Here is a 20,718-nt window from a genome sequence, read left to right on the forward strand (position 1 = left end):
ATCAGTGTAATAGTGTCTCAGAAAGTACCTTTGACTCATATTAAGGACCTATGTATTCATTTATTTTTTAAATGAGAAGGGGGAGAAAAAGGAAAAGGGAAGAAATAAGAAAAAGAAGAAAAAAAGAAAAGGGGGGAGGATAAAAAGGAAAAGGGGGGAGAAAAAAGAAAAGGGGGATAAAAAAGAAGGAAAGGGAGGAAAAAAGAAAAGGGAGAAAAGGAAGAAAAAAGGAAAGGGAGGAAAAAAGGAAAAGGGGAGGGTAAAAAGAAAGGGGGAGGATAAAAAAAGGAAAAGGGAATAAAACAGGAAGAAAAAGAGAAGAAAAGAAAAAGGGATTTAAAAAACAGGAAGAAAAAGAAAAGGGGAGAGAAAAAGAAAAGAAGGGGAAAAAGGAAAAAAAGCAGAAGAAAAAAGAAAAAGGGAAGGAAAGAGGTCCGTTAGTAGAGAAAGCAGTGTTTCTCTAGCTCTGCAGGGCCACCCGTTCCCCTGTCTCCCAGCCAGGCTGCATCTTTCTCCACCTTCTAAGCTGCCTCCAGGGCTCCAGAATCATGCTGTATCTCCAAAATTCTCAAGGTCTCAATCCTTTTGCCCACACCATATCCTGTTCTTTGCTACCTAAGCTCCAAAGAGTGCCGATTTCAATAAATTCACTCTTAGCTCCTATTCACAGCCCCTGAGGCCCCTAAAGGCAGCAAGTACCTTACTCGGCCTGAAGCCTTGCCTAGAAAAGGCTTAACTTCTATGCCATTGCCCCTAGGATGAGTTTTTTTCTCCAGAGGCTCCTCAGCCCCTTATGTAAGAACCTCACTAGCCCTCCTATACTCCACTCATCTAGACGTACCTGAGTTGTCCAGTGGCATTCACCAAACCTGAACCCTGAGGAGTTTTCCTGGGACATCCAGCAACTCAGCTAGTTCCATCAGGGCTCAACCTGCAGTGCTAGTGCCTCCTGAGGATTAAACCTTACTCCAAGCCACAGTCGGCCTTACAGACTCATTCTTTCCTATAAATTGCTTGTCTTCTCTTGTTTTGTTCAAAGAAGCAGAAACCAGGAAGGAATATCCCAGCTTGGATAGGGCAGGAAAGTAGTGCCTGGGATAAGAGGTAAAACCTTCCCAGGGTACCGCCAAACCAAGCACATTAAGATAAGAGAAAAAAGAAGACATTAACATAGAAGAGAATTAAAGTGGGGCTCCAAGAAATTCCGGGCTATTATTTATGTCGGTTTGACCAATTTACACGTATAGCATGTGTCTGCCTTTCCTTCTTACAGACATTTAATCTATCTGGCATTCATTAGGCAAAAATTCACTGTGCTGTCCTAGTTCAAGGACCCAAGGCTCATGCATGAGCAAGAGCAGCCCCTGAGAAAAGAGGTTCCATTTTTAGCCAAGAAAATACGAGAAACAGGGAATTGCAAAACAAAATGGTGCATCATGACACAGGTACGAGCAAAGTACTGGGACGCAGAGACACGCAAGGATCAAAAGGAAGATTGTATATCAAATTATTTCAAAATCACAGTCTTTTAAACTTCTTTTGATCGTTTAGAGCCTAGAAGTTCATTTCGTCGTGAATTCCTAGTCCTGCTTGCTGACCTTGTTGTGTCCTGACTCACAGTGGCCTGGCGCAAGGGCAGGGTTCCCAGGTCTTCGCAGCCAGAGCACTGTATTGTGTTTCCTTACAGCTGGCGTACATCGGATACTTGATGCTCTTCAACTATATCGTGTTAGTGAAGATGGAGCGCTGGCCTTCCACCCAGGAATGGATCGTCATTTCCTATATTTTCACCCTGGGAATAGAAAAGATGAGAGAGGTAACTGCTTTCATAAAAGAGAACAGAGGAGAAAGACAGTGGTTAGTTACATCTGTGGATAGAGGGGATCATGGAACACTCGGGATCCAAGTTAAGCCAGAAACTATTTCTCTAACACTGCCACAGAAATAAAGGACTTGGCTTCCACAGCTGCTGACAGACCTGGGAGGCTTCAGTGTGTGTTTATAGGTTGTCAGTCCATGCATGTTTGGGATCTAGTCTGTTTTCTGCTAGAGTTATCTCTTACCCCAAGAAACCCTCCAGTTGTCTTCAACACTGTTTACACCTCTCTTTCCTCGTCCTGATAAACATGACTTTAAAATTTTTTCTACTTTAAGAAAGTTTTTTTTAATGTTTAAATTTTCCACTTTTAACTCCCATTGCAACCCCTTACTCTGTGTCTCTTTGGACACAGTCCACCAATACCTATGATTCTGCAAATGCATTTCAGCAGCTCTAGGAGGAACTATGCTTTCATTCATTAATTTATTCCCTGGTTTATTCCTTCTCAACATTTATTATGTCCCTGCTGGGCACCAGCCTCTCTACCAGCCCTAAGTGAATTGAGCATATTTCTTGTCCTTCAGGTTGAGGATGTGGGTCCCTCTCTTCTCCCCCCAACGCCATCGCATAAAAGGAGCCATCAAAATGCCACCCTCCTGTGACTTGAAGTCAAAGCTAGCCTCGGGTCATCAGATTCAGAGCCATTAGAATAAATGTAGTCAAGCAATAATCCACCAGAGGGCTCTGCAACCCTGCCCAACAAGCTCCCAAAGCCCATCCCCAAGCCCACAGGGGAGGCAGGCTTGTAAGTTATAATGATTCCTCTGCATTTCTTACTCCCTGTCAAGTCCACTGCATTCTCGAGAGCTCTGGAACAACCCTACTTGCTGTACTACAGTGAGTAGGAAAATATATTGAGCTCCATAGAAAAAAGGATTCCTACAAACCCACAAATTCACCCTTGCCTTCATTACTAAGGTTAAAAGGGCCTTACTCTCTTAGGGCTTAGCTCTAGAATGTTCTCCTCCAGAGAAAAAGTGGGATCATTTTTTTTTAAAAAAGCAAACATGTATAAATATTTAGAGCCCTTCCTTGGGTTTTTTAACTGCTTTGGGGATATTTAAATTCTAACCAGCATGCCCCTATCCTGAGAGTACCATTTTATAAGGGACTGGATTTTTTTTTTTTTAAGTGGCTGCCTTTGCCTCATTCCAACTAGTTGTCTACTCTTAGGCTTTCCCATTCATAATGTCTTCCACTTCCTGACCACGGTTGTGCATTTCCCATTTGTAAACTGAAAACAGTAATAAATTCGCTTTGGTCTTTGTGTAGCTCTCTGAGAACTGAGGCCGCAACTGCTGAGGGCTCTGTTGCTGTGCAGCGCCAGCTCACTGGCTTTGTGATTTAAAGCCCAGATGCCTATTCCTTCCCCAGGACAAGCAGAAAAGGGAGAGACTTGAGCAGGGAGACTGGAATCTCTCCAGGGACTAGACTGGAAGAAGACAGGGAGCAGTCTGTACTCCACGGACTGTTCTGGAAGAGGCTGCCAAGCCGGCGGGCTGCCAGGAATCTCCAGGCTGGCTATCCATTTCTCCTGAGGCGGCATATAACAGCGGGGAGAGCAGGCTTTGGAGCCTGGGGTCAGCGGGGGGTCAACCAAGAGTCCTCGTTTCCGAGGAAGCAGTGGGGCGGGAGGCACTGACCACCTAAGTATCTGACCTTCCCTTCGGCCCAATGAGGTTGCGCCCTGGCCCCTCACCCCACGTCCCTGAACCCATTAAGGACATGCTCAGGCGCCGAGCGTCCCGCCTGGTGCCTCCTCACAGCACGCGGGCCCTCCAGACCTCAGACGCAGGAGCCTGAAAACAGGCGAAAGTCTGTAGGCTTCCGCGCCTCCGGGGACATAGGCGGGCGCTGTGGTTTCTCCCGGGGCCCGCCCCTTCCGGCATACGTACTTCTGCGCGCAGTCAGCCAAACAAGCCCGGTCATCACGTGATAGCGCGTAACTGCCCCCGGCTGCGGGTAGGCAGCTTCTCACGTGGGGCCTCCTCCCCGCGACTCGTGAGGGAGTTGGCGCGCTGTGAAGACATCTCCACTGCACAGGTATGGGAACCAAGACCCAGGAGGGATTGAGCAATTTTTCTGCGTCCCACAGCTAGAGAGGAGAGCTGGGTCTTAAACCCGACTGACCTGGCCCTAGGCCCACGGCTCTTTCCACTCCCCGCGAGGTTGCAAACTGAGACGCTCCCCGGATCCTTGGGATCCTAAGAGAGACCTCACCCCAGCCACTCTGCTTTTATCTCTTTTTACGTTGAGATTTCAGAAAAATACTTTAACTATTTAAAATACATATACATATATACTATAAACCTTAGGCGAGTGTGGGCAAAGGGTTAGAGAAACTCTAAGGCATTCCCCACCTCAGCACGTACGCTTGTGCACAGACAGGTTTTTTCCCCTAGTTAAGGTGGAGCCTGGGTGGGAAGCCATCAGGACAATAGCTGCTGCAGGAATTCTTCATGGGTAGGACAGTGGCTCCCAACCTGTGGTCACCAGCATGACCTGGGAGCTTTTAGAAATGTAAATCCTCAAGCCCCACACAGGCATACTGAAGCAGAAACTCCAGGGGTGGGGCCCAGGCAACTGTGTTTTCACCAGCCCTCCAGGTGATTCCGATGCATGCTAAGGGCTAGGGTTTAGAAATGAGGCACTAGAGGATGAAGAATGAGGCTGCCACGTGGCTCCTGGTATCTTGCTCAGCCTTCCAAGCCCCAGTCCTGACTCGCTAAAACCTCCCTTCCTTAATGTTTCAGGCCAAGGCAAGCTATTAAAGGCACCGTGAGGATTCAAATAAATAGCTGTAGATTAGACCTGGCCCCAGTCTTTGCACTCCTCTCCTTTGAGAGGTCCTGAGTCGGGAAAGGGGTGTGTCATGGCTTGAAGAGGTGGAAGTCTCAGAGGCAAACACAAGTGATTCGTGAAGGTAGCCCTACTGTATAGCCTCACCAGGTTCCTAACATCCTGTGGTGCAGAATGGGTGTCAACTCCTGCTATCCAACTGTTCATTTCATAGAGTGTGGAGCAGCAAAAAGCCCCTCTAGATTTAAGATAATTCAGAGTACCACCCAGCAGTTAAGATATACAAGGGAGTGGGGAATTGCTATGAGGTGTCTCAGCAACAGTCAGTCAACACATATTTCTTGAGTGTCTGTTATGTAGCAGGGCCTGGGAAACAAAGGGTCTGTCCTCAAAGTTTACAGTTATAGATGAGAGGAGAGATGGATGGATGTTGAGAGGGATGCATGGATAGAAGATAGCTAGCTAGCTAGACTGGCATGCGTACGTGTACGCACACGTATACATGCATGCAGAAGATTCCCGTATAATGATAAAAATCTTCAAAAAATAGAGTAGGATAATGTATTAGTGGCTTGGGCGTGTGGAGACCACTGCAGGGAGGTGGTCAAGGAAGTTCTTCCTAAGAAGGGGAAATTTGAGTGGAGACCTTGAGTATAAGGAGAACCCAGACATGTAAAAATCTGGGAGAAGAAAATGCCCAACAAAAGGAACAAGTGCAAATGTCCTGAGTATGGAATGGATTTGTTATGCTTAAGAGCAAACCACTATGGCCTCAGGGTAGTGAACGGGGAGGATATGGTGGGACATGAAATGAGGCCACTGTAAGGAGTTTGGATCTTTCTGTATTCGTAATGGAAGCCATCAGAAGGCTTAAATATTCAGTTATCACAATTTGCTTTAGTTTTGCTGTTGTTCATATGTCTCTCAAGTCTCTCTCTTTTTTAAATTGAGGTATAATTCACCAGTAAGAAAACGAACAACTCATAAGGGTACAGCTTGATGAGTTTTTACCTACCCATACAACTGTGTAATCACCACCCAGCTCACGGCTTAGGCTTTTAAAGGTCTTTCTGTTTGCTGCTCAGAGAATACATTGAGGCTGGTCAGGCAACAGTGGTGGCAGGGATACCAGTTAGAAGGCTGTTGCAATCATCTGGGCAATGTAATGGGGCTTAGGATAGAGTGGCAACAGTGAAGGTGGTGAGAAGTGGTTGGACTAGGTCGTATTTGGAAATATAGGTAATAGGACATGTTGATGCAGAGGATATGGGTATGAAAGAGGAATGAAGGAGTCCTCCTAAGTTAGTGGCCTGAGTAGCTCAATATGGTGATACCGTTTACTGAGATGAAGGAGGATTTTGGAGATTTGCAGGGTATTAGGAATCAATAATTTTATAGCAAAACCCTAATGCGTGTCTTAGAATTGTAAGGCATCCCAAAGGAACAAACTTAATTGCTTATATACAACTGAGCTAAGCTTAGGCCATCCAGATGAGTAGATACACGTAGACAAAACAAGCTACTGATATCAGCTAACAGACCAAGCACTTTGCAACTGGGCTGAAAATATAGACAGAAATCAAACCTAACCCCACTCTCTTTCCTGACTTTTAGATTTTGATGTCAGAGCCAGGGAAATTGCTACAAAAAGTAAAGGTGTGGCTGCAAGAGTACTGGAATGTCACAGACCTCATAGCCATCCTTCTGTTCTCTGTTGGAATGATCCTTCGTCTCCAAGACCAGCCCTTCAGGAGTGACGGGAGGGTCATCTATTGTGTGAACATCATTTATTGGTACATTCGTCTATTAGACATCTTCGGCGTGAACAAGTATTTGGGCCCATATGTAATGATGATTGGAAAAATGGTAAGCAGGGTCCTCTGATTCCATGTTATAAGTTCTCAGAGAAGGAGTGGTTATCATAGGAAGAGAGAAATAATTCATTTGGGTCTGCTGTCAATGTCTGAGATGGCCCTGGGGGTGTTTTATTTTTTAATTCCTTTTGAGTGTTCAGAAGTTTGATTACATCTATATATTATTAATACATAACTGGAGGATTAACTATCACTTACTCATTCACTTACTGACAAATATTTATAAACATCATCTATTTTGCGCCAGGCACCTGGGTAGGAGTTGGGTATATAAGGACACTCATTTAATAAGGTAGATGATGAGAGAAAGAGAGAAGTGATTACCATACAGTGTGAGAATGCTGTAACACAGTTGTGTATAAAATACCTCAGGAGCATAGAAAAGAGACGGTTGGTCAGGGAAGCCTTCACACAGAAGTTGCATTTTATATCGGAGAAGGTATGGATCTCCACTGTAAATTTTTAACAGATTCCTTTTTTCTTAATGAAGTTCTGGAAAAACATCTTTCCCTACACAGAGGGGAAAAAAACATAGTTTATTTGAGTTGAGTTAGGTTGAGTTTGAGTTGAACATTAAGTTCTGTCAATATTTTGTGTTTTGTTACATTACTGGAGAATGATATCTGTTGAAAACTAGATTCCAGAATGATGCTCCTACTTATCTTATTCTTTTAAAAAAAGAATCCCAAGTGCCAAGTTAATACGCTTCCCACATATGGCTGTGGACTTGTTCCGGTATTCCTGGACCATACACTAGTTCCCAGACTTTCTCCATAAAGACTGAGCCCTCACGGGACAGCATCGGTGTAACCCTGGGAAATGCACAAGTAAATCAGCCCCCTCTCCAAACTTACTAGAGGAAGAATCAGAGTCTGATGCTCAGTGCTTTTTATCAGTTACCCCACTTTTCTAAGTGTGTCCCCTTACTTAACCTTTACAGGGCATATATGGAAAAGCCAAGTACATCCATTTTACTATGGCAAACAGCTCTTACTGAAAAATCTCATTCCTAATGTCCTCCACTCCACTCCCATTGTATCAGCTCTTGAAACAGTTGAACAGTTGGTCCACAGATATCCTTCATCATTCTCACTCAGGTTTTACTATTTACATCATTACTGCTTACCTTTCAGTCAGCAAATCAATATTTATTATTATTTTTTTTGTGTGTGTATATGTAACTCTACTAAAATGAGTCTTAAATAACAAAAACTCTTCCTACAAAAGCACTGGCAAACTCATACGAAGAGAGGGAGACTTTGAATCTAAAAGGAAAGGGTTATAATACCTTGAGCAATTTATTAACCTCTTTGAGATGCAGTTTACTCATTTCCAAGTAGTAATAATAAATGCATATCTCTTCAGGTTGTGGTGATAGTTAGAAATAACACAGGTTAAGTGGTCAACAGTGTCTGGCTCACAGTAGGTAGTTGATAAATTATATCTGTTACCGTTGTTAAAGTACAATGGAAAAAGGAAAAATCGGTGAGCATACTTACTTGCTCTATTCCTAATCCTTTTGTACAAAAGCTTGGTGTTTATAAAACCAGCATTGTTTAGGGAAAATATTACAAAGCCCACTCTAGAGTGGAAAAACTTGAATTCAATAAGCTTGAGTTACTTACCCAAAGCTGAATCCCAGTTCATTTGGGGGGTTTTTGAGTAGGAAACAAATGTGTATCTTACTGTATAACACTCTTACATCATCTTTGTACTTTAGTAATGAATTTGAGATGGTGGTGAAAATTTCCACATCTAAAAGCAGAGTCTCCACTTAGTCTATAGAAGAGGTTTAGGAGAGAGGATCTGTTGGCTTTCCACACAATTTATGTATAAAAATGTGTAGGTGTATGAATTTTCTGGACAGAGGGGACAGACATCTATGAGATTCTCAAATGTGAAATTCTCAAATATATTCTCAATGGACCCAATGAAAGTGAAGAACTATAACAGCTGCAAAATTAAGCCAAGTTTTCTCATTCTTGACACTATTGCTATCTTGGACTAGATAATTCTTCGTTGGGGGGCAGGGGACTGTCCTGTGCATCATAGGATGTTTAGCAGCATCCCTGGCCTCTACCCACTGGGTGCCAGTAACGTGTGTGCATGAGCGCGCGTGCGCACACACACACACACACACACAAACACTCACAACAACAAAAACATCTCCAGCTATTGCTGTATGTCCCCTGTGGAGCAAATTGCCCTCTGTAGAGAACCAGTACATTAGGTGAATACATTATCTGATTGGTTGTTTTTCTTAATTGATCATTACCTTATCTTATTTCAATAAATAAAATTGGGAAAGACCCAAACAAGCCAGATATATTAGTTTTAAGAGGTTGAGTCACATTTAAATCCTTGAAATAACTAGTCACACTAATGCAGTAAGATTATTTTCAAATTCATATTTATCTTTTTAATAATGGCATAATTATCCCCAGTTTTGATGAGAATGAAACCTTACCGTGGAGTGAGCAAAAGAGATTGTACTGCAGTTTTTCTACATTCTAACTTATTCTTGACTGATTAGTGAAGTCATTCATAAGTAGAAAATGAGTATATTTGGGGGCTTTGTTTGCTTTCATGGGGCTTTTAAGATAATTAGTTCAGTAATAGAGTCACCGATCCAGAAGGTAGGTAAACTATGCCTATGGAAATTATCAGTGAGCTGGATGGACTGCCAGGATGGAGGCTTAACAAAATATGCCCAGATGTGGTTATACCGAAAGCCCCCAACATTAGAGAGCCCCTGTTAAGTACTAAACAGCCAAGTAACTCACTGTGCCCTGTGGTCTAGGGACTGCAGGCTGCTAAAGTACCTCGACTCATACTGATCAAGTATGATTCCAATTAATCTTCAGATGCAAAATCACTTAATGGAATTCCAACCCCTTTTCTTCATATTCCACTTCTCAATGGGTCTCTAAGCCTAGCACTAAGCTCACTTATATAATGTGGAATAAAAACAACAATAATAGGTTTCATTTACTATGTGCCAAATACCATGTCAGACTTGTCAATCATCATTACAACCCCATGAAATAGGTTTTAGTATCTTCATTTCATAATTGAACAAACAAACTAGGCAAGGAACAAAGGAAGGATTCAGACTCCTATCTATCTGACTCCACAGCCTGACCTCCTTTCAATTCTAATAATAAACTTTTACTGCGAACTACCCACATTAAGTGTTTCACACATTATCTCATTTAATCCTTACAAAAATAATATGCATTATTATTATTTTCCCCACTTTACAAATAAACAAGACCAAGCAACGTGCCCAAGATCACCTAGTTGTTTTTACTACCAGAGTCAAGGTGAAAACTCAGGTATTCTGACACCTGAGGACACATACTTAACCGCTACAGTATATACTCTCCTCTATAGAAACCAACCAAAGGATATTTGAAAGAATGAGACACAATCAGCTCTCTTCATATTGAACCAATTGGACAATTTAGCTTTAAAAACAGAGGTAGCCAGGGCTTCCCTGGTGGCGCAGTGGTTGAGAATCCGCCTGCCAATGCAGGGGACACGGGTTTGATCCCTGGTCCAGGAAGATCCCACATGCCGCGGAGCAACTAAGCCCGTGCACAACAACTACTGAGCCCGTGTGCTGCAACTACTGAAGCTCGCACACCTAGAGCCCATGCTCCACGACAAGAGAAGCCACCGCAATGCGAAGCCCACGCATTGCAACGAAGAGTAGCCCCCGCTCACTGCAACTAGAAAAAGCCTGCACACAGCAATGAAGACCCAACACAGCCAAAAATAAATAAATTAAATAAGTAAATTAAAAAATAAGTAAAAAATAAAAATAGAGGTAGCCAGACCCAGTTCTCGCTAATAATGTCCTGTTTCTGCAGTTCACTCCAACAGATACCAGTTTTTGTATGGAAGCTAAGACTCTTTTGAAATGTATAAAGTTGAGTGTTTGGGAACAATGTTTCTTTGGTTGTTTTGACCCTTTGAATAGATATTACAATCAAGCTGAATGAAAACAGTCCTGAGAAATTAGAACAGTTGCTGTATTTACTGGCTGAGTTTTCTTGGGTCAGACTAGTTCCTAAGTCTCATAAGTATACACCTTCCTCTCCCCACCCACCTTTTCATCAGTCTAAATAAATATAACATGAAGGACCCATTTGTGTTTTCTCACTAATAGAACTTTTTGTAAATAAATGATGAAAGAATTTTATAAGAGAGAGAGAGGTTGAGAAATAGACCCACATTCCCTATAAAACTGTTTCAGCACAGCTGGCTTGTTTACTTTTAAGAGAGTTCTGAGGCCACTAAGTTGTGAAAAGAATAATTAACCAGCATATATTTTTAAGGACAGTGAACAAATGTAAATGAACATCAAATTTTGAGAGATTCTTATTTAGTTTCAAAGTCAGACAATACTTGAGAGATTTTTAAGTTGCCTTGGAAGTTGATTAATTGGCCTAAAATGTATTGAGCCCCCAGTGTCCTAAGGCATACAGGAAGGCTGTAATGTTTTAATTCCAATAACTGGCACCATGACACGTATTCTTGCAAAATAAAATTTTAAAACTAATTTAAAGCCTTCATTACTATTGATAAAATTATCATCAGTCTTTCTTTGTGGATGGACATTCCTTCAGGAAATTTGGTATCCAAGGGAAGATAGTCTTTTGTATTAGGTGGTTTTATGTAAGGGATAGAAACCAATCTCCAACTAGCTTAAGCCCAGGAGGGGTAGATTGATTTACAGCAGGGCATGATGGAACTGGGCTTAAAAGCTACTGCAGCCAGGCCCCCAACTACCATCACAGCACACTCTTTCTCTCCGGAATAGCTGCTTCATTCACTCTGGTCAGTTTCTCTAGTGGGAGACTCAGCCTCAGACACTCTGAATTCACGTCATTACAGAGAGAGTAAGGGAGCTTCTCTCTCCTGCTTCAGTTAAAAAAAAAAAAAATCTGAAGAAGGAATTCTGGTTGGCATGTCTGTGTCACATGCCTACCTCCTGTCACTGTTGCCAGAGGGCAAGGTACCATGATTAACCCAGCCTGGAAAAGACACCTGCCTTTAGGGCCAAAGTGGGTGGGAACTGTTTCTGAAAGAAGGAGGCAGTGGGTTCTGGCCAGGCAAAATAATAGTTCATCCTCATCTACTTTCGGTGATAAAAGGAAAGTAATTTGGCATGTGAGAAACAGATCCCAGATAACATGTATCATGAAAACAAGCAAAAAAGAAAGGAATAAAGAGGAACAAGAGATAACATTGTACTTGAATGGAGTGGAGAATTTTATAAACATGTCGAGATGAAAATCCAACATTTCAGCAGCAAACACAGGAATGGGCCATTAGGCTACCTGATTCTAATGCCTACAAAAACACCCTCCATAACTGATAGGATGCACTGCAGAAGAAAGCACAGAAGAAGTGGTTCTCTGAGAGACTGGTTTGTGATAGAATAGCATGCAATGAGGGGGGGGCCACAAGAATAAGATGGTATAAGGTAGATATTTGGGTTGTCCTAGCCTTGTTAACAAATGATTATTTTCTTGAGCTTTTCAGCTCTCCATAAGCCTTTCAGAATTTAGGGAATTTACAGCATTGCAATAGTTGTTGAAATAGTTCAACTATCTCAATTCCAGTTTTGCTAAGAAAGAGACCCAGCAAGGGCATTTGCCTTTCCCAGGAGCAGAAAAAAAGTTAGTACTGCATTAATATAAAGACTCAAGCCTCTGTGTTATATGACTCTCATGCCTAGTCTTGACTAGGTCCCACAGAAAACAATGGAAGATGGAAGGGTTCCACTGTGCATGTGCTTTCTTTTTTTTAAAAATGATTTTTAAGTTACTGACAAGCTTGTATAGACATTGGCTTCAATAGACCAAGTGTTCTCTTACCTGAACACAGCTCCCTATGTCAACATCCCTTATCAGCAGTCTCAAAAGTGCACCTCCTTCAAAGGTTTCCTTCAATGTCAGCACCACAGGAATACTCGGTCATTCTGGTTTTCTTTTGTTTCTCCCTCTGCTTTCCCACCCTTCCAGATGATAGACATGATGTACTTTGTCATCATTATGCTGGTGGTGCTGATGAGTTTTGGGGTCGCCAGGCAAGCCATCCTGTTTCCCAACGAGGAGCCATCATGGAAATTGGCCAAGAACATCTTCTACATGCCCTATTGGATGATTTATGGGGAAGTGTTTGCAGACCAGATAGACCGTAAGCAAGTTTATGATTCTCATACACCAAAGTCAGGTATTTAACTTCATTTGGGTCATATCTTTTCCAAGTTTATTTGTTTGTTTTCAATAAATGGCTCAAGATAGAGGACTGATTCCTAGCTTGCTATCTTGGAGGAAAAAAAACAATTACAGAAGGTGAATATACAATTTTAGCAAAGTAGTCCTCGGGTGTTTTTTTCAGGTATGTCCTTTCTGTGACATCTGTTGTGCCAAATTTGATCAAGAATGAACCATTTAAAAAGGTCTAAATTCTTTGGGGATTCAAAATCCTAGGGCCATGTGTTGAATATTTCAATATTAGGAGTATATTATGTCACTACTCCCCACCCTACCCCAGCCCCCAGCCTTTAAAAAATAAATTCCTTGGGTTTGACTTCAGAACAAATAAACAATTCTCAATTTCGCCATCAGAATTCAAGAGGGCAAACATCTGCATGGTGTTTTCCTTGCACTGGAAACTATTCTCCAGCTCCTTTTCCCACTGTCTTAAATTATGTGCTATTGAGACTCAAAAGAAGCTAGTATTCATTGCCTGAAAGTATGGAAAATGCCTTAGGTTATAAAATGAGTTGCTTGCTTGTAAATGCCAGAAAAAAAAATAGTATCTATATCATGAAGTGATTCATTGTGAGGAGCGAGTGCCAGCAGGCCCCCGATGTTTCATGCCCTAATAGATGCTGATTCTCTGTAATAAACACCCTTCTTGTATAGAGTTTGAAGATAGTTGTGTCCTAGGAGTCTGTTCCAGCATTTTATTTGGATCAAATGTCAGGGCACACCAGGCACTGGGAAATTATTTGGGAAGAAAGCATCAGGAAAGAAATATCTTTCAGTGTGGAGGAGTTGAATCCCAGGAGCAACCATTTCTCATTTTCCCTGAGGAGTTTAGCTCTAGAAATAACATCCTTCCAACATTGTTGAATTAACATTTTTCTAACATTTTTTGCTGACAGGCCAGCCATCTGAGCTCTGGACTATGGACATGGATTAGGATTATATAACTAGGTAGTATAGCTTATTAAGAACAGGAACAGAAACTAGTCAGCATCTCCCCCTCCCCACCCCCTCCCCGCCAGTCCCAGGTAGGACTGAGACCAGGAAAGTAAGGACAAAGCACCAAAAAGTGTGAGTCCTACAGGCCTGTGAAGAGCATGTGTACACTGGCCACAGAACACACCAGTCTCTCATTTTCCCTTCCATGACGGGTTTTGAACAAATACTCTTTCCTTCTCACAGTGAGTTATCTGAGGCAAGAAGGTTTTTTGGAACACCTAATTGGAACAAATACTCATTTCATGAGACTTAGCCATCTCACTGAGCAAGAATTTTAACTCCATCTCCCAGTTGGAATATCTTTGACAATGTGCAGCCTTCACCAAGACAGCTTTCCAGGGACTGGGGAAAACTCTTTTGAATTCCTTTTTTCAAATGGTCCCTAAAGGCAAAGCAACACTTAAAAAGCCCACCTATGATCATTCTCCTCAGAGATTAAATGTACTATTTTTCCCCAAGAAATTGCTTTTCCACTTACATTATTTTACTCTTTCTATCTTTCCTTTCTTTCCCCAAATGAAATTAAGCCCCTATGGGTCTTTTGACAGTGCAACATTTTGGGATGGGAGAAGGAGGGAGGTGTAGGTGTACTTTATGAGTGGGATTCTGTCTGTCCGTCTACAAGTGGCCATTTATTGATGTTGTACTGTGAACCCAGCCTAGTGCAACAAACACCACCATCTGGCTGAATCAGAGGTTCTATTATTGTTATTTTAAAAGAAGGGCTGATTGTAGTTTAGAACTTGAAAAAACCCTGGAGATGGAAGTGCAGTGTTCTGTGTGAGTGAAGTATGAATAGAGATTTCCCACATTGTTAATTAGATCTGTGGTGCTCTTTGTGTGTGAGAATAAATTTCTACCCCATATCCCACATATCCCAGTATGTAGCCAACTCAGCCTTGGATGGATGTAACCTTCATGACACCCTTCCCCCCGACCACTTACCTTCCTTTTTGATATTCTGAAATTGGCTGCAATGGTGGCCACTGTTCTAAGCTAAATCAGCCAGTTTTCTGTCTAGAGTGTTAAAGAGTATTTGTCCTTTCTCAAATGGGTATAGGACGCTGCCCCCAAACCTGTCATTACACTTGGCCAAAGTCATTGAACATCCCTGTCCTCTAAATGATTTGGTCTTCATGTCATGGCACTGAGTGGGCCAAAGGGGGATTGGGTGATGGCCCTGCCCAGACGTTCAGAACTGCCCCGGAGACCCAAGTACCGAGCTATTTGAGAAAGGTACAAATCGTTTATGCTGCCCTGCGGTGTCTTGCCTCCTTTCTGTGCCGTGTGCAGGTTGGTTTGTGAAGCATGTGTTCAGGCTGATTGGATCTCATATCCCCCTGGACGCACAGCCCTGCCCAGGGTCCACCAGCCCCATCGTGTGGATGTGCCCAGTGGGGACTTCTCCAAGTGCTGCCCATCCTCGCACACCTTCTCAGAGCAGCTCATTGCTAACGTAACGCACGCGCTCCATGTCTAACTCTTCTTGTTTTTAGCTGCAAAATTGTCAAACCCATTTCATGTTTGCAGAAATAATGTTTCTTAATTAAGATGAGTGTATATGGCTGTATAATGGGGCCCTCGGGGTGGGTTAGTAACATCTGTCTCACACCTCAGAAGGGAGGACAGCTTTAATGCCCTCACTTCTGGGAGGCAGTATTACCCAACTACAGATTTTTAATATACATTCCATTTTTTTCTTGTAGTTAGTCCTAAACCCAGAGACTATCAATAAGGCCAAAAAAGCTAGAATGAGACTTCTAAGGTTACTTTCCAAATGTGCTTAAAGACTAAAAGCAAAAGGAAAAAAGAAAAAAAAAAAAGAATGTAAATTTACAAAATGACGTATACTTTGACCTCTAAGCCAAGTTGGGTTAACACAAACGATAGTCCAGCCTTAATCTTAATTATCTGTAGAGGCTAAAACATTTGCGTTGGTGTTGGGAGCAGAAGTGAGTGCAAGAATGTGTTTGGAAACAGCAGATAATGAAACTCAGGAAGGAACAGTGATGATCTGCTCTTCTAGACACTTTGCCTAACACCCTGATTAATGGATGGGAATTGAACCTGCTGTCATTGTCTGATTGGTGGGTTTCTGGTTTTTGTTTTTTTCACATAGCCCAAAATAATCTCAGGTATTTATGTTATATATACTAGCTCTCTAAGACCCAATCTCTGGGCTACCGTGAGGGGACTTGGGCTCCAGGTTGCTAAAAGCATTGCTACCGAATGATGATATCCTTCTGGGCATCTCATTAAATGACCCATGTTGCATGGCTTCTGAGAGCTGGTCAGGATCCCACTGGAGCCTGAGGGGAAAAAAGCCACTTCAGAGTAGAGGAACAGCAGAATAAATTTCCAGCACATTCATGCCAAGGCGGGGGCAAAGCTAAAATTAGATGGATTTTCGCCAGCTGAGAAATCTGGTTCTACGTTTTTGTGTGTGAGGTGCTTGGAAGTTCACCTCTGTTGGCAGAGAAAACGGGGTCTCTAGCTTCCTCGAGCCTCTGAATGAATGAGACATCCCTTTATTTACAGGGCATCTTTGCGTTGCCTGCCATACACACAGATTCCCCAGGCTGTACCAGGGCAGGGGGAAAATGAATCATGCTCTTGAATACATTAAATCAGCATCTAAATTTAGTCCTTTTTTCTGTCTCTCTTGAGTATTTTCACAAGTTTGGTTAGTAATGTGGAAGCAGAATGTCCAAAACTTACTTTCTACCATGACAACTTATTATTTAGCCGTTTCTATTCTCCCTAAATTAACTATCCAACCTACCTAATGCATGGATCACATTTTATTTCCCTTATTGCCTAGGGCCTTTCCGTCTGAAATTAATAGGTTATCTGGAGTAAGAGGGATATTTGTGTTGTTGTTTGGTTTGATTTGGTTTTGCTCATTTGTTTATTTAGTACTGAAGTTTTGCGGTTCAAAAACTCTATAGGCTTGTTGTCTCTGTGATGTTGACTGGATTTAAAGTGTTGTTTTTGTCAGGAAACAAGGAGCATGCATGGGCATGTAAAGCTCAGACATTCTCCTGTATTACTTTTCTGTCTCAAATCATTTGTTGCTCACTTCAGGTGTGGAAATTAGGATAGCTCAAGGCCGGTCTCTAAAATATGCCTACTTATGGTGAAGCTTAGAACAGCAAGAACACAGAAGATGACTGTTGTTATGCATTTCAAGCCATAGACTCCAGTTCTGGAAACTCAGGGCTCTGCATCTGTTTGGTATTCAGGACTGACCTTCTCTAATGGATTCAGAGCACACTATGCCTGACAGCTGTGGCGTGGGGAGTGTTCCCTGACGAAGGAAAGTATTTTGGAAAAGACAAACTCGAGCCTGTGCCAACTTTTGGGAAAGGGGGTAATGTTTTGCTGGGTTTTGTTTTTGCAAATTGCTAAGGACGTAAGCCAATATGAGGCACCACCCCCATTTTCTGTCCCTGAAAGTCAGCTTACGCTCTAGAGAATCCTCACCCAACTTGTTTACTAATGCAACCTGAGGGTTAGCGGGCTTACAAACAGCAGAACTATCTGCAGACAGGCCATTGTGATGATTCATTTCACTGTTGTAACCAACATTTGTTCCACTGTCATCATGCTGATTTTAGCCTTTGCTCACAGGTTAGGCTCCATTTTTAATTTGTTCATTTCTCAGTCAATGAATATTTATTTTGTTCCTACTATGAGCTGAACATCGAGGTACAGAGATGCATGTGACAGAGACATTGTCTTCAAGGAATTTACAGTCCAGGAGAGACAGACTGACGTGGTCCATACATGTGGAGATGGAGCCCCAGAAAGAAAGTAGTCAGTTCTTCCTGGGGTGAAAGGAGGAGCACAGTAGATGAAGCCTTGCAAAGAGTGGGAAGGTTGAGCTGAGCCCTGAAATTTAAGTAGATATTTGCTAGACAGATGGGAGCAGGGGGGGTGTGAAGGAGAAGAATGACATTCCAAACCGAGACTTAGCATGGAAAGTTCCAGGCACAGCAGGTAGTTTAATATGGCTGACTGCAGGGTGAGAGGCAGGAGGCAGGAAGCAGGACAGATGGGTCTGAAGAGAGACAGGAGTATAGATCTTAGCGGAGTTATACTCCCTGCTCAGGGTAGTACCATGATATGATATATGTTTTAGTTGGAGCTATCAAGCAAAATGTAAAGGGTCCATAAAAGGGATGGAGGTGGAAGGTGGGAGGACATTAGCTAATGCGGTAGCAGTTGGGATGGAGAAGATAGGCAGCATAAAACTTCAGGAAGGTAAAGTCAGAAGGACCTGGATGGAAGTCATATGGTGCAGAAGGTGGGAGTGCGGGAAGTGGAAGAGGATTTAAGATGGAGGAGATGAAGTTCACTCCAAGGTTTCTGGCTCAGTCTAAACAGTGCTGTCATCTACTGAGATAGAGGAGCAGGAAGGATGAACTGTGGGGGGAAGGGGACTTGTTCACTTGGGCTTGGATGGAGCTTGAAGGTTCCATTGGAATTCCAAAAAAATTATGAAGAAGACTATTTTGTATATAGAACTCTGGAGCTAAGTAGAAAAAGCTGGACTGGAGATACAGATTTGGGGTTCAAGAATATTACCACCAGTCAAAGCCATGGGAGTGGGTGAGCTTCCCAGAGAGCACAAGTAGAGAGAGAAGAGAAGGCCAGAGCAGAACACTGAGAATGGAGGAGTCAGCAGTATCAAATGCAAGAGAAGAGTGCAACTAGGTGAATATTTGAAAGAGTCCATTCAGTTTGACCTTTAGAAAGTCACTGGTGACTTTGGCCAGAGAATTTGCATTTCAGTGGGGAGTGCAAAAATCAATTACAGTGATTTAAGAGTAAATGAGTAGCAAGGCAAAGCATTTACCAAGGAAAAGGGAGGGAGAGAAGTGTTGTATATGTATGGCCTGGGGGTGTCCATGCAGTGAGGCTTGGAAAAGAAGAGTATTGTTTTGTAATCACCCCTCAGGAAAGTCACTGACCCAAACATATCAAAGAATTGCTTAGGGCTGCCTCTTTGCATAGTTAGGTTGTCTGTTTTCTCAGTCAAGACTCAGCAGCCCAGATCAGGAAAGACAAATAGTTGGATTAAGTCAAGATTGAAGATTTGTTGTGCCATTACGGCAGAAAGAAAGGGGCCTAGGGATTTTGAAGAGGCTTGCAAGGGTTCTTAAAGTTATGCATTATAAGGTCTAGGATGGAGGATGAAGAAAATAAAGGTACAATGTTGGTAAGTACCTAGGAGGAAAAAAGAATAATCAAAGGACTAGAATTCTAACCTGAACACCAAGGGCACTGGGGACTAAGGATCCTGAGAGTAGTGATAACATGCTGTGGTCAGAGAATGGTAGACGGGCATTCAAAATGGAGAGGTGGAACAATTTAGGATAATGATAAGGTCCAGGAGTGGCTATAAGAATGGGTTCAAGGATATGCTGGAATCAGGGTCCCACATCGTGAAGCTAGGTTCTTCTGTGTTTGTCACTTACAGATATTGAAGTGTCCATGGTAATGACAAGAGAGGGGGTGGACGGGAAGACTGAGCGGGATGATCTGAAACCCAAAGGAGAAGGGCTTTTTGCACAGCAGTGAACAACAGTGGTCTAGAAGAGGCAGAGTGTCAGCGAGAATGCACACGTTACTTATGGGAACCACACTGGCAGATGAGCGGAAATGTGGGATTTCCATTTGAGAAGGTTACAGGGAGGTGGTGTCTTCCTACAAAATGAGTTTAGCTAAGCCAAGAATATGGGGTATTGCTCTTACGATAAGGGTAAGAAAGCAGAGGAGTTTGTGTTCAGTGGTAAGCGTTTTCCAGAAGGCTCTGGGGAAAGGGAGGAAAGGGAGAAATGGGAAAATTCAGTGGGCAGAAAGCACAACATCACATGAGGACAGTAGCATAAGGCAGGATAGTTAACCAGGGGAGTTTGCATTGCAGATATAGAGGATCATAGGTAAGAAAGGTATGGTGGGAATAACTTTTCCTTAGTTTTGAGGCAGCTGGAGACTGGAGCCCTAGTAGCATAAGAGGCCAGATGAGGCTGATGAGATCTAGGTCTCAGAGGCAGACTAGAGTGGCCATTGCTCAGGCTTCCAAGATTGTGTTGGGGACAGATTGCTCTGGTGCCTGAGGAATGGGTGTGGCTCCCAGATCACAGATGGAGAGGCTGCCAGAAAATCAACTTTATTTTTTATTATAATTCTGCTTATTTCTCTTTTGAACACCTACCCCTTATGCTGGGGGAGAATCATGACCTCAGGCTCAGCCCTCTCTACCTTCCCTGAGGTGGGTTAATGTTGGGGGTGGGAGCACGTTATAGTTTTGAGTAATCTGTCCACACAGTTTGCTGCTAAAATGTTCATTATGCCTGTCAGTGTGACCCTCCAAGTGTAGCTGACTTATGAGGTCTCCCCACAGTCCCAAATCCTAGACAGTTGCTCCCTCTGGGGTCCTGCTACCCACAAAAGAACTGCCAGGAAAACCATGCAGCCTGCGCCCACAAAGCACATGCAAGCTGGCGTTCACTCCCAGACACCCTCACACATACACACAGACACACATTTCTTTCCTCTCCCCTCCAGTCTTGCTCCCGCCAGCGTAATTTCATCTATTCCCCAAATTCCTCTCTCTGTTACCCCTTCTACAAATGCTTGAAAGTCCTGAGAGCTGGTACATCCGGACCACAGAAGCAGCCAGAGACTCAAAGGCTGTCTCTGGGTTGTGCCTTGCAACCCCTCCTTCCCTGATACAGAGCCATTACCTGCTTGCAAAACAAGCGGGAAATGTGAATGAGTATTTCATAATGCTATCCCACCACACTGATTTAACCATCTTGTAAGTAAAAACAGGATGCCCCAAATAAAAATAAACTTATTGGCGCCAGGCATGCTA

At 42.9% G+C, this 20,718-nt stretch overlaps 1 protein-coding gene across 21 annotated transcripts in view; it reads left to right on the forward strand.

Annotated features, from left to right (window-relative positions):
- TRPM3 (transient receptor potential cation channel subfamily M member 3) overlaps positions 1–20,718 on the forward strand; it is a gene marked incomplete at both ends in the record, with an annotated part of 787,829 nt that overhangs the window by 721,261 nt on the left and 45,850 nt on the right. For 18 of the 21 annotated variants that reach the window (XM_082657218.1, XM_082657236.1, XM_082657222.1 and 15 more), the window contains 3 exons: positions 1,688–1,816; positions 6,293–6,544; positions 12,585–12,759. In XM_082657218.1, coding sequence (XP_082513344.1) covers positions 1,688–1,816; positions 6,293–6,544; positions 12,585–12,759 — 556 coding nt within the window. Of the gene's footprint in view, positions 1–1,687; positions 1,817–6,292; positions 6,545–12,584; positions 12,796–20,718 lie in introns of all 21 variants that reach the window. The other 3 variants (XM_082657237.1, XM_082657234.1, XM_082657219.1) reach the window with 1 other exon arrangement.

This window comes from Grampus griseus, assembly GCF_964374135.1.
Source record: "Grampus griseus genome assembly, chromosome: 6".
Taxonomy (NCBI): domain Eukaryota; kingdom Metazoa; phylum Chordata; class Mammalia; order Artiodactyla; family Delphinidae; genus Grampus; species Grampus griseus.